Source organism: Nestor notabilis, unplaced genomic scaffold, assembly GCF_000696875.1.
Source record: "Nestor notabilis isolate BGI_N333 unplaced genomic scaffold, ASM69687v1 Scaffold34005, whole genome shotgun sequence".
Taxonomy (NCBI): Eukaryota; Metazoa; Chordata; class Aves; order Psittaciformes; family Psittacidae; genus Nestor; species Nestor notabilis.
Window position 1 is genome coordinate 1 of NW_009929451.1, and position 13,335 is coordinate 13,335.

General features: G+C 39.8%; 1 protein-coding gene across 1 annotated transcript; it reads right to left on the reverse strand.

Annotated features, from left to right (window-relative positions):
• Window positions 1–4,537: 4,537 nt before the first annotated feature.
• LOC104406091 (potassium channel subfamily K member 16-like) lies at window positions 4,538–11,985 on the reverse strand. Its single transcript, XM_010014974.1, is given in 6 exon segments — window positions 4,538–4,761; window positions 6,167–6,332; window positions 8,495–8,661; window positions 9,206–9,292; window positions 9,295–9,319; window positions 11,773–11,985. Coding segments are annotated over 6 exon segments (882 nt in total).
• Window positions 11,986–13,335: the final 1,350 nt, after the last annotated feature.

Genomic DNA, 13,335 nt, shown 5'->3' on the forward strand with positions numbered 1-13,335 from the left:
GAGGAGGGATGCGCTGGGCAGGGCACGGCCCCCGGCCGGCCCCCAGAGCCTTCCTCGGGCCAGCCCCTCGACTTTGCTCCTTCCCAACCCTGGGACAGGAGCTGTGCCGGGCCAGGTAGCTGGTTCTGCCGCTCCCCTGCAGCAGCTCACTTCGCTGCCACCGTCATCATCATCCTCCTCCTCCCCGCCCGCCGCTTCCTACCTGTCTTCTCCGGCAGGCAAAACCGGCCGAGGCTCCCTTCTCTGCGTAACGATAGGCACCAAGGCACTTTCGTCCGTTAGAGGACGGATGCTACCCAACTCCTTTCTGTGCAAGCCGAATTGGTGACCTAACCAGCTGATACCAGTTACAGATCGCTGTACTAACAACTTATGCTAATCTAATTTAAAAGGCAATAAACAGGTGTTTCTGATAATGAGCCTTCCATATAAACAACTGTAAAGAAAGCAGGCTTGTCAGTCTTTTTATCGTTTGTGGTTGTGCGAAAGAAGCTCACTTCATCAATTTTACCCAGGGACAAAGTCTGTGGAGCAAAGGATATTTTATTTACAGTGTTGGGAGCTTCACAGTGGATTTCTCCTCTGTGGCTCAACTCTAGCATTCCAAAATGGTTTTTTGATGAAAAATAGGAATACTTCCTTCACCTCGTTAGTCCTTGAGACCTTTTTGATTGAAGTATTTTCTCGTATAAGGTACACATCAAATGTTTTCTCATCAATAGAAAAAACAACCAAATAATTTTACGTGTATATGAAGTTTGTAACTTATTTTGTTGTGGAATATGAGATTAAGGGAAATGAACTCACTGATTTTCTAAATGAGATGCCTTTATGTGCTGTGAGATGCTACTGTCATCTCACAGTGCCCTGTGATTTTTATTTTTTGCCAGGGGAATGTTGGTACTATCACAGATAAGGCAGCCATCAACCAGGTGTTGCACTACTGGAACGGATCTGGTTATATGCTGGTTTATGTTTTTCTGGGAGGTACTTTAAACTCACTAGTGTAAACTCATGGGTTTACTGGCAAGATACAAAACTTAATATGCAAAGGATAGACCAGTTCCAGTTTAAAGGTGTCCTGAACACAATCTTAAAAAAAACCCCAAAGTTATGCTGCTTACTGCTTGGACTTAGTTCTGCCTTCTCAATGTATTCAGCACTGAATGATGTTTAAAATAGAAAAGAAAAAAGCCTTCTGTAAAAATGTATATAAGAAAGAAAAGATGCAAAGATACTAAAAAGTATATACAGTCAAGTTTCTTCTTTCATTTAAGATCAGGAAAAAGACACATCTGGACTACAATTTGACATTTTAACTGCATTAAAGTCAGATAGTTTATACGAAGCACACTAAGATAACCATGCTGAAACATTATGGACTAAACATATAGCATTTAATGTTTATACTAAAGATATATTATAAAAAACTTTACAGGTGAGACTCAGGGTTTGTATCTATAAGCAAGACTGAAAACCTAGGACATCAAGCATGTGCTTGCTAGAAGGAATATTGGGAGGCAGAGTACATATCAAGATTCACAACAAAACTTCACATAATATTTTAATGGCTGATTTTCTTGAGTGTTCTCAGAACTGTCACTTGTGCATCAGCCTTCTATTTACATGTCCAGAGAATGGCTCAAATATTTGCAAGTGATGTTTTGGTCTTGTCTGGAAGGTACCAATACATCTAAGGATGAGGAAGGGCTTGATGATTAGGCTTAAAGGGTAAGTGTAAGCCTGGAAAGACATTTGCTTCTTATCCTGCACTGGACTGCAAGTGGCAACTGCTTGGGCCATTGCTTCTGCCACAGGGTGCAGAGCTGCAGTCACAGGCTTCAGAAGCGCTGGTGTCCATCTGAGCATCTCATAGTAGGTTGTTTGATCGCCATTCTGTGCAGGATTGCACCACTGGTAAAATGGGTTATTAAAAGAGTGGAAAAGTCCCTTTTGGCTATTCCTCTGACTGCTAGCAAGCCCTTGTGATTGCACAGTTCTTCCACGTTATTTTTCTCAGCTGGCTGGTTGATACTTGTTGGCTACCTTTTTATTAGAGGAAGGGTGCTAGAAAACGCTTGATCTATTCATGCTCAAGAACTGGACCAGTGCTCTCAGCATGTATCTCAAAGTAACTTCGATTACAAATGTGCATGACCTTTAGGATCTTTACAGAATCTTGAAAAACTGACAAAGTGAGCCAAGAAATTTCAATCACTTGTGTAACATAGGAGAGGTCATTCGTATCTTCCTCTTCTCTGTTTCAGAATGGACACAAGCTTGATTTAAGTAGCATAGTCTCACCACACTACTACTTTGCAAAATCAGTATCAGGTACAGGACAATTTTCTGGACTGCAGTAAAACAAATCCAAACTCTCTGCTGTCAGGTGTCAAGCAAGACTGATTTTAACAAACACTTTGCCAGTAAGTGGTGCATGCATACTTTCTGTCCTTTATAAACCTTATTATCATTTTTTATGGCACGCAGCATGGTGTAAAATACCGTATAGCATCACTGTTAGACTAGTGCATGTTTTGTGGCTGGCTATGGGTAGATAAAGTAAGAAAGGCATGGAAAAAGGCATGGAAGAAGGCATGGAAAAAGGCATAGGAACAGGAGAAGGGAACAGGTTAGATATAAAAGTCAGTAGAACTTCTGTCTTTCACGCAAACTGGTCGAAAATGTCTTGTAGTGCTGACACAAGGCAGGTACAGAGCACAGTGATGGTGATGTGTTAACAAGTGCCTATGCAAACATTACGTCTGAAGAACAGAGAATACTGAGAAAGTTTCCCATGAGATTTGCAAAGATACAAAAAGCCAGACAGGAGAGAGTTGGCTACCCTTAGTGAAAGCAGCTACAAACAAAGCCATTGCATAAATTTATGGGAATAGCTGAGGGCATAAAGGAAGATCAGTGCAAAAACTGAAGAGATAAAATCTGTGAGGTAGGCAGTGGTAAGACATGAGGGAAATCTTAGATGGGATGTGTATTTGAAAACCCAGTTTTGAATTGAGTTGAATAAACCATAGCAGGCACACTGCACTATGCAGGAGTCAGCAATTAGCAAAGAAAGCGAATGCCAAGTCAAGTGTAAGAACAAGCTGCTGCTGTGACTGTCCTCAGAAGTAAGAAAGTATGAGAGATTTGTGACCTACACCTCTCTACATGTTTTATGGGCACTTGCCCAAAATGAAATACCAAAGCAGCTGCTGAAAGGCTGGCATGAGATGTTACTGTAGCCTGTCAGCCACAGGCTAGCTTGCTATATGCCCAGTCATAATTCACTCACACTTAAAGTTCCACTTACAAATGACTTTAAAAGGATTAACTAGCGGTTACTATGAGTTATAAGCACACCTAATAAATGGCAATATGTACATAATTACAAGCCATGGAATGTGTAAGTGATGGTTATAAATTACCTAGCACGGTACTCTATGAATGGTTAATTGCTTTATTAAGTTTCTAGAGTTTAATACATAGTATGACTACAGTTCTGTATATCAGTGACTGGCCTGTTTATAAGGTGCCCTTCTTTGACTTTACTCCTTCTTTGGAGATGGCTGCTGCTATGTTTGGCTTACAATAGCTGTGACAAAACCAAACTCCCTGTTTCTTATGGTTGACACTATGTGCATGGCTGAGGATCAGATTTAACACAAGAGTCTATCATCAGCCTTATTTAGAGGTTAAGGGACAGCATCAACTCTACATGCATGATACCTCCACAATGAACTGTGCCAGAGCAAATGCCAGACTCTAATAATATTTGTGATCTGGCTGGAAATAAGGAAGTCTGCTTGCATTTAAAGTGCGGTTGTCAAGTGGCTGTGAAATGAACTGCAATAAGGACAGGGACCTGCTTTGAGCTGTCAGTTCACTCCAAAATGGTTTGTAACAGTCCAGGCAGTGCTGGATAGACACACGATTTCTGCACAATTTAAGAGAGAAGCATTTTAGCCCAGGAACTAAAGAAATGTTATCATTTTATATGAAAGCTGCTAATTTCAGACAATATCAAATGAATCTTAATTGGATGGATGTCATTTAGCAGGTGGTCATTACTGCTGATATTCCTCTGTGGTTTTGTTTGTTTTCTGATTGGAAATGAAGAAAGATTTCTGTACCTGACTTTTTCCACTTGAAATTCTTGGTGACACGACTTCTCATTGGAGCTGGGAGGCAGTCACTCTGGATTTATTTGAAAACAAATGACCACAAGAACTGAATTCCACTAAAGAGAAAGGATAATAATTGATTACTTCAGAGGAAGTTGTCTTTATTAAGTGAGAAGTGTAAAATGACTCCCAGGAAAGTTGTTTGACCATGTGTGCTACTTCTTTGGAGGTTTAATTGGCCAATACCTACATAGTATGTGAAAATTTCAATGCATGTGAAATTTTCTCCTTAGGAAACCTGCTCCTTAGGAAACAGTCCACAACTTGTGGTTTAGTCCTTTATCCACATGGCTAGCTTAGTGTGAGATATAGATGAAAGACATACTTTTAAGACTGCTTTCTGCGTACCTTGCTCATCTAGGAATGTGGATTCTAGGCTGCTCAGGTTCATCTTCCAGTTTGGTGGTGGCCCCTTCTGCCAGCCTTAAGTCAGGCTTGTACCACTTTAGCTGAAGGAATTTTTCCATCAAGTCAGCTGCCACGTTGAAGACTTGAGCCAGCCAGGCCAAGCCAAAAACAATCCAAATCGCAGTTAGGCTCCTGTACACTGGGATATAGTGCTTGTTGAGGTTTGTGCCTGAAAAATCCAGGAAACTTTGCATATTAATCTTGACAGCTTAGGTCTGCCAAACAGAAGTTCTCATACATATGTCCTCCACACCTTGAAAACATTTATGTTCAACAGGACTGTGTGATCTATGAGCATTATTTTATTTTATTTTCTCCTTTTTTCTTTTTATGTTCCAAATCTAGGTGAAGGTTAGCACAGTTGGCATCAAATCTCTGAAGCTAAGGCTATATAATAAAAATAGCCATATCAAATGTTATTCCGTGATGCACAAGATTGAGTGTTCCTAGCCCCTGACAAAGAAAAAAAAAAATCAACTCAGAAATCCAATTTTGAATCCGTATTAGTCATATCGTTCTCAAGAAACATACAGGGCATCTTGGATGATTTTGAAAGATACAGTTTCCTACCTCAGTGACATTGTGATTGCTTTTTGTAGGATGATATACCTCAGTAACCAGGATTAAAAAATCATCTGGAGAGTATTATAGGGGAAATGCAGCCATTGTAAGTAAGTGGTTATGGGAATCTTAATCCCTAAATTGATATTTCCACAGCATGGACAATCTGTGTAGCTGATACAGGCACAGGACAGCACTGCAGCCATACACTTAGTCTGTCAACCAGATCATCATGAAACTCCACAGAGCCCAGATTCAGCATGAGATGGGGATTTATCTCCTTTTGGGACATGCTTACAACCTCTAGGAGAGGAGAGTTGCTACTTGTGAAGTAACAGACTCTAGTGTTTTTAAAAAATAAACACACTATATAATCTGTTAAGAGCATTTGTTCAAATAAGTGGGTGGAAAAATAGCCCTTCACATGTGTCTATTTCTATGTCTCAACCTAGAGAAGAGGCTCAACATAGAGCCTCTAAAGACTGTGTAATTTCACTGGGTTTATTTTCTTTCACAGATGTTCTGGGGTTGTCAGTAATATTTTCCTCATTTTAAGTACCAGTAACTACATATTTGGTATGATTTCTTAACGGGAATGGTAGGTGTTTGCTGAAACATATCAGTGTTAGGAGACCATGGTTCAAAGGCCTAATACCGACATAGATTTCATTTATATTCCACCTGTCACTCATGGATCACATTTTTACCAGCTTGGACATAGTCACTGTTGAGTGGGTGTCCAGTGGCATACGTGAAATGAATTTGGTGACTCAGCTTAACTGCCAAAAGAAAAATGCCCATGTCATATAATACATTATCATAGAATCATAGAATGGTTTGGGTTGGAAGGGACCTTAAAGATCATCTAGCTCCGATCCCCCTACCATGGACACCTTCCACTAAAGCAGGTTGCCAGATTTATAGTGGGATGGATATCTATGCTCTCTGTATTTAGCTTTATGCTAGAGCAACTAATTTCAACAAAGCTCAATCCAGTTCACCTTCTTTATTACCTACTACATAGTCCCCAAATCCAATGGTGCTCAGGGTGATGAAGGTGAAGTAAAAGCCCTCTCCGTAGCTCCAGCCTTCTACATAACTGAAGACCAACGGTGGGAATATTAGAAAAAGCAAGGTCCCAGTGGTCAGGAAGATGGCCACTGCCAGTGTTTGAACCATCTGAAAAATAAAAGGAGATGGGAGATAAATAACACTGATCATTTGCTTAGTGGAAATTGCCAGGTCTGTTTTTCTCTTGAATCACAAACCTGATCTAGCTGGGAGCAATGTCCAAAAAGGAAGATTAAATCAATGCTTCCATGCACTGCAGGATGACCTTGCTGTTTACCCTGCACATAGATACTGTACCTAATCATGAATCAAAAAAATCTCAAAAATAGGAAGAAAAGGAGGATTTTTTTAAAAGCTTTTGCAATGAGTTTTTAAGTATGCTCAAGTCATATTTTCAAACTTATTACACCAATCACAAGAATGAAATACTCACTTTACAATTTTGGTTGAAGTGGAGATGCTCTTGTAATCAGTTGGCTCCCGTCTTTGAGGAAAATCACCAAGTATTGCATAACTCACAATACAAAGATTGGCAAGGACAAATTAGGGTTCTCTTCACTGTGACTTCTTCGAAAGATTTATAAAGTGGCTTGCAAGAGCTCAGCCAAAAATATGTTTGGATAAAATCTAAATGAAGTCAGTTTGACTGCTTTTATTTTTAACTAAGCAGCATTCAGAGCAGGACTGTTTTGTGTCAGTGCAGGGCAGATCTGTGTCTCTCAGTACAAATGTCTGCCTTCTGGGAGATAAGTTACAGCATATGTGGCTGCAATGGCTAGGTACACAGAAAGGGCAGTGGATGGGTCATGACAGGGGATTTTAGGAGTTTAGGATTGAGAATCAGGAACTCATGGATTTCCAGGGGACACACTCTGGTGAACTTTTGACTAGCGATGTACGGGCTGATGCAAACTCATTGCAATCGTTTAAAAATGTCCTCAAGAGCATTCAAACCAGGGTATGATTTTCTATGCATGTGCCTATTGTGACTGGATGAAAAGCCAGGTTATAGTTGATATCTGTTCTCATTTATTTAATTCCAGAAGTGCGATAGCATTTAATTAGATAATAAAGTTTGCATAAATTTTATACTGAAATGCACAATATTACTTTTTTCTCTGGCTTTTTGATATGAACCTGTAAGACAGGGGACAGTAAGTCAGGAATGAAGAAGAACCAATTGTAATTAATTTCTCAAAGCATGACTAAATTGTGTTTAAAAGGAGATGAACCAGTTTCCTGGAAGAGGCTTTTCAGAGTGAACAAGTAGATACAGCTCCAAAAGTTTGTCTGATCATAGGAATTCTGCCAGAAATGAGGTGTTAATTCAGGAGTGAAAAGAAAAAACTAAAAAATCACATCCGTGAGGAATTTCGGGAAAGGTGCAGCTATACTAGCATGAAAGTCCCTCTGGTGGCAGAGCTGCATGGGAGCAGACAAGTTATGCAGCTAAAGAACTTCTTGCTCATATAATCCACAAAAGGCATTTGACAATACCTTTATAACTTTCCCAGTGTAGGCAACTCAGAGGTTTTACAAATGAAAAGAGAAAAAAAAATTGTGCCTGAGCTCTGAAATGTTTTAACATATTTAACATATTTAATCTCCCTTTTCCCTAACTAAAGGGGTCAATTAATTGAACCTTTACTCAGAAACATGCACTAACTTTGTTATAAATGACCTTCATTTATTTTCTATGTCTCATGCTTACCTTATTCCAATACATCTGGACTAGTTCAATGACTCACTACTAAGTTATAACTAAGGAGTATTTATTTACATTTCAAGAAAAGAAAAGGAAGGAAGTGTTAAATTGCTGTCACAATCAGGGAAGGTAATGCAAGCCATATTAGCAGGCCAATAAAAGTAAGTTGGTTTTGCACAGTGTAGAGCTACATTCTGGATAGATGTTAGCATAGGATAGATAATAAGAACTCGATTCAGCAATGTGTGTATATGCATGTATTTTGCTAAGGTCCCCAAAGGTTAAGGACCTTGCTCAAAATGGAGGTGATGCTTGCTTCACGGTTTTGCTGAGTCAGGTTTTAAACAGGCAAATCTAGAGTCCCTCAGGCAAAATCAAATTGCTTTAAAGTTGGATAAATAGTGTATATCAATTTTCTGATATAGAGGGCCATTTAATTGCTGTGGTTCAAAAAAATATAAGCATGCACAAGGGAAACGCAATCTAGCAACAGCAGTACCTATCGGAGAAGAGAAATTTAATTAATTTTAAAATAGTGGAAATAAAAGAGAGATTGACACTCTACCTGGGCACAGCCTGGCTTTTGCACCCATCTTTCCAGGGTAATCAGGTGAGCATTGAGGCCTTTCCCCAGCTGATTAAGAAAGGCCAGGTTGAGGGGCACTCCGAACAAAGCATAGAACACACAGAAGATCTGCCCTGCCACTGTGCTGGGGGACAGGTTACTGTAACCTGGAAAAAAAAAAGACAACAGCTATGTGAAAAGGCTTTACAGTCAGGCTGCAGGCCATCATGGGAAGTTCCTAGGCTTGAAAGTTCAGCTACGTTAAACTTCAGGAACCTGTGGACCTGTGATTTTCTGTAATTAAATCTGCCTTACAAGTTGCCATAGCTTCTGATGGAGCCCTATGCATTCACTATGACTAACAGAAAATTTATGTGAAAAACATTAGTCAGAGAGAGTATTGTAATTTTCTATAGGTGTCTGATTTTGTGGTGAGTGCAACTGAGTGTTTCAAAGTGACCTCAAGATGTGCTGTGCATGTACAAAATGATACCACATGTACCAAGAAGGCACTCAGCTACCTGTTTTTTGCAGGTGTAATATGCTGGATATATCTGAATAACAGATACAATTGGAAAACAATAGAAAACTGTAACCCACAACAGTCAAGATTGTCTTGCAGGTGTATTCTGTCCACCAGCTGCACATTTCTAGGGTATTTACAGGACAGCTGTAGGAAACCCCAATTTATAAGGAAAGAGAGTACCTCACCTATAGTGGTGATAACAGTTCCTGCAAAAAAGAAGGAGTTGCTGAAGTCCCAGTTACTGGGATTGGTAGAATTTCCTTCTGGGTTGCCCCTTTTTCCCATGCTTCCATGAGGACCTGAGGCAGAAGAGGTCAAAGGAGCAAAGATGAGCAACCCATTAGACCAAATCAAGAAGAATGTCAGAAAAAAAAGAAAGTAAATATTGCTTTCCATCCTGAGCAAACAGAGCAATAAACAGTGTAGATAACAGGGTAGATTTGGTTAAAATGGCCTTGTGCTGACATGGCAAAACTTGGAGACAGAACTGGCCAGAAACTTGAATTCTTGTCACTGGAGAAATGACAAGAAGCATAGGTTCCATAACTAGTTGAAGGCTAAGGGGAAGGGAGTGGAGGGAGACTCCAAAGTGATCAAACTGGGAAAATAAAGTGAAGTTTCACCATAAAAAAAAAAGGCATTTCCTCTTCTTTCATTTCCTAGTCATCTCAATAGTCATCTGTAATTTTTAATTTGGATATGTGTAAATGTATTGTGTCTGTGGGAAGGGGGATGGGGAACATGCTAATTTCTGTTTCCTCCATGTAAGTACTAGTGAGTATGAATTGCTCTTTTTGTCTATGACTTTCCAGTACTTTTCAATGAATATTAGACTTCTAGTCTGAAAGATTAGCTAAGGAATATTCCCCGCTATTCCAGATAGCTCTTACCAGATGACCAAAACTACTGTGTGCAAAAGAAATGCTGCTCTTATTCATGCATCAAATATCTTGTTGGCTGCCTTAATGAAGATTGTGTTCCTTTGCTCTCCCCAAGGATTTCTCTGAAGGAAATTGGTTACCCTCTGCCAGCACCATACAATTGTCAGCTGAGCAGACAATCTAGTGGCTGTGTCTCACCACAGCCTGTATACCATGACTTTTCAGACTGGAACTTCTGACATGATGAACAGGCCTCTAAACCATATAGTTAAAACATACAGAGAGATGATTGCTTTCCTGCATTAGTTTTAGAGATTTAATATGGAAAGACATCTAGTCCCTACTATTGGTAAGAGATGGACAATTTAAGAGATCTTATAAATGACCGGTGAGTCAGAGGGCACCTGCACTTACGTTTACCTTGAGAACTATCAAGTCTAAGTACTTTGAAGCTTGGTGCATTGTAGATGATAATTTGGTGCCCTCAACCGGTTTTGCCTGGAACAGCTTACAAGTGAAAGAATTGTACCTAATTCCAGAGAGATGCAAAAGACCCATGATTCTCTGAGTAGCATGGCAGTGCTGAGGAAGGTTCACTGGAGCCAGAGAGAGGAGAATCTGGACATGTCTGAACCCGCCCTAAGTCTTCTAGGATATTTAACTAAACCTTTCAATCCTATCCAATATCCCAATTTGGTTTAGAATGAGAATCAGGATTTTCTGCTCTACAATCATTATCACAGCGATAAGGGAAAGACAGGTAATATCACCAGCTGCTGAAGCTGAAAACATCAGACATCTTTTTATGCATATAAGTTCTTGAAAACTCTAGTAATTTTCTGGCCAATTCCCAATGTTCCACAAGAAGTATATCACAGTATTAGTTATCAGAATACTGTCCTTGTAGACAGAGGTTCAGACCTTCTCTTCCTTTTCTGATTTGAACTTCACTGTTTGCTTAAATCCATTTACAGAATCTGTCTTTTTATTGATCAAAAGCATACGCCTCTGTGGAAGTCCTCTGACTCAGACAGTGCAAACCTGCAGTCTACTTCCTTAGAGTTTCTATCATGTTTAATGACATGGTAGAAAGAGTTCAAACTGTTTAGGCACCCAGCTCTGCAACTGGATATATTTTGAACACAACAAAAGTGGTAAATCAAGAATTTCTGTCCAGTTCTTGCAATACTAGAATATGTCTAATATAATACCAGGAAAGGTCTAGTATATTATTTCCAGACAGTTTTGAGGAATAGATTAAAGTGTAATTGAAGATGTCATTGATTGACAACCCATATTGAACAAGAGCCCTTTATATCTTATTATAAGTGATAGATAACACAGTTCATGGTGGTTGGCTTTATGTTTTCTTGAGAGGCCTGGAAATGCAGGACCACCTTCAAAGGCAGAAGAAAATTTCTAGTACAAATGAAGGGCAGAATTTGCACAGGTTTGGACTGGAGAACCTTGGAAGGGCAACCTACTTCTTGTAGGTTTGATTCTTGGTTTTTGCCCTCATGCATGATTTCCATGTAATAATTAACAAGGGAGCCAAAAACATTGAGGCTGAAATTATTGCAAAGTAGTAGGAAGGTGCTTCAGTGTATTTGCGTATTTCGGGAGTTCATGGCTGGGAAAAGAAGTGCAATTGATCAAGTGCAAATTGATCAAGTGCAATTGATCAAATGCAAATTGATCAAGATTAAGAGGTAGGTGAATGGGTTTCAGAAAACTCTGCCTTTCTCTTTTACAGTTAGGCCTTTAATGTCATGAACAGCAGATCAATTTATGACATGCTTGGCCACAACAGTATAATTTCTTCTAACCAAAATAATGCTTGAACCAAAATAACAGGAGCGTGTTTCCCTTACCTGCACAAACTGCTCCAGGGCTTGCCTGTCCAAGCATGTGTAGTTCTGCAGGAATTTGAGCTTCTGTAGCTGAAACTGGTCCTGAAAGTGGGTCTCTGCCTGCTTCTCCAGCAGCTGGAACACCATAGCACCCAGGAGGAGGTAAAAGAGATACCCCAGTACCAGCAGTGAAGTCCAGCTGATCTGCTGGTTCTGTATGGTGAGGAGGGGCATGCTGCTGTTCTTCTGCTCCCAGTCCCTGCTCAGTATTAATAGGTTACTGTCCCAGGATGTGTGCTACTGAGGATACCCAAGATTCACACATCCATGTTCTTAGCTATTGCCCTGGGGAATTTTTTACAGAACATAGAGGCCTATACAAAATGAGACTAACAAGCAGATTTTATCCCTCCATGTCTTTTCGCTATCTAAAATAAATGGAGAGCATTTATGGCTTAATAAGAAGGTGAATCATAGTGGTTTTCCCCTATTAAAACAACTTTTATCCAAATATCTCAGTTGCATGAAGCCTGACACAAGCCCACTGAGACTGGTATTGTTCTCCAGGCTGGGAAGCTGAAGTAAAACTGCAGTTGAGTGCCTTACCCAGAGTCACATGAATACAGAGTCACAGAGAGACTCTTAAAGTCTTGACAAGTAAACCCTTACTCTAAACACTAGACTTCTGTACAAGAAAACACTATAAACTCTCTAATTACAGCAGACTCCCGAGAACAAAGAAGACTATGGAGCTGTAGAAATGGAAAAGTCAATAGCTGATGTCTGGACCATACAAACATCGCTGGCACCAGTGAAAGCAGCATGCTGAAGCTCATAAACATCCTGAATTCAGCCTGGTTACAAGAAAGACCTTCTCTTTCTTTCTAACCCTTATAAGATCAGTCCCCTCACCACCCAGCCTCACTCTCCTGAGTTCTTTGTCAGATTACTCCAGCCTTTAGTCCATAGAGTTAGGGAATGAGCCACTCATGCCTACTGCTTTCAGTCTCCCTATTGCTCTTTTAATCCAAATGCATAAGAGGGAAGGAGGGCTTAAGGTTAATTGTTAGCTAAAAAAATGTCAGAGGTTCACTCTGACATGGAAGCTTTAATGATTATCGTGAACTGGAAATAAGCTGAGCTTGCATATTTTTCTGTAGGAAGAGCTTTATGGCAAGTGTCATCTATGCCACACTGCTTCTAAAAGAAAACAAACACACACAGAGAGCAAGAAGGCCATGTGGCTAGGGCTGCAATTTTGTTATTAAACTTTCTTCCTGTTAAAAACTTCTGGATAAAAGATGTCCCTTCTTTGCTTAGTATTCAGATTGTTTTCACCTTATTTTCTGAGAATCTTGCAAACTGAGTCACTAAAACTATCCAAGTGTGCTTACTTCTATACTTTAGGTGCTCTTACTTAAACTGCTTCAATATTGAAAGGGTATCCTATTTGGCTGGCCAAGTGAAATGTTTTCTAATCAACTTTCCGGGAAGGCGTTATCATCTTTACCATGGCTATTATTTGAAAAGCATTAAAAAAAAAAAAAAAAGGCAAACAAAAAATCAATTAATGGGTATTATAAT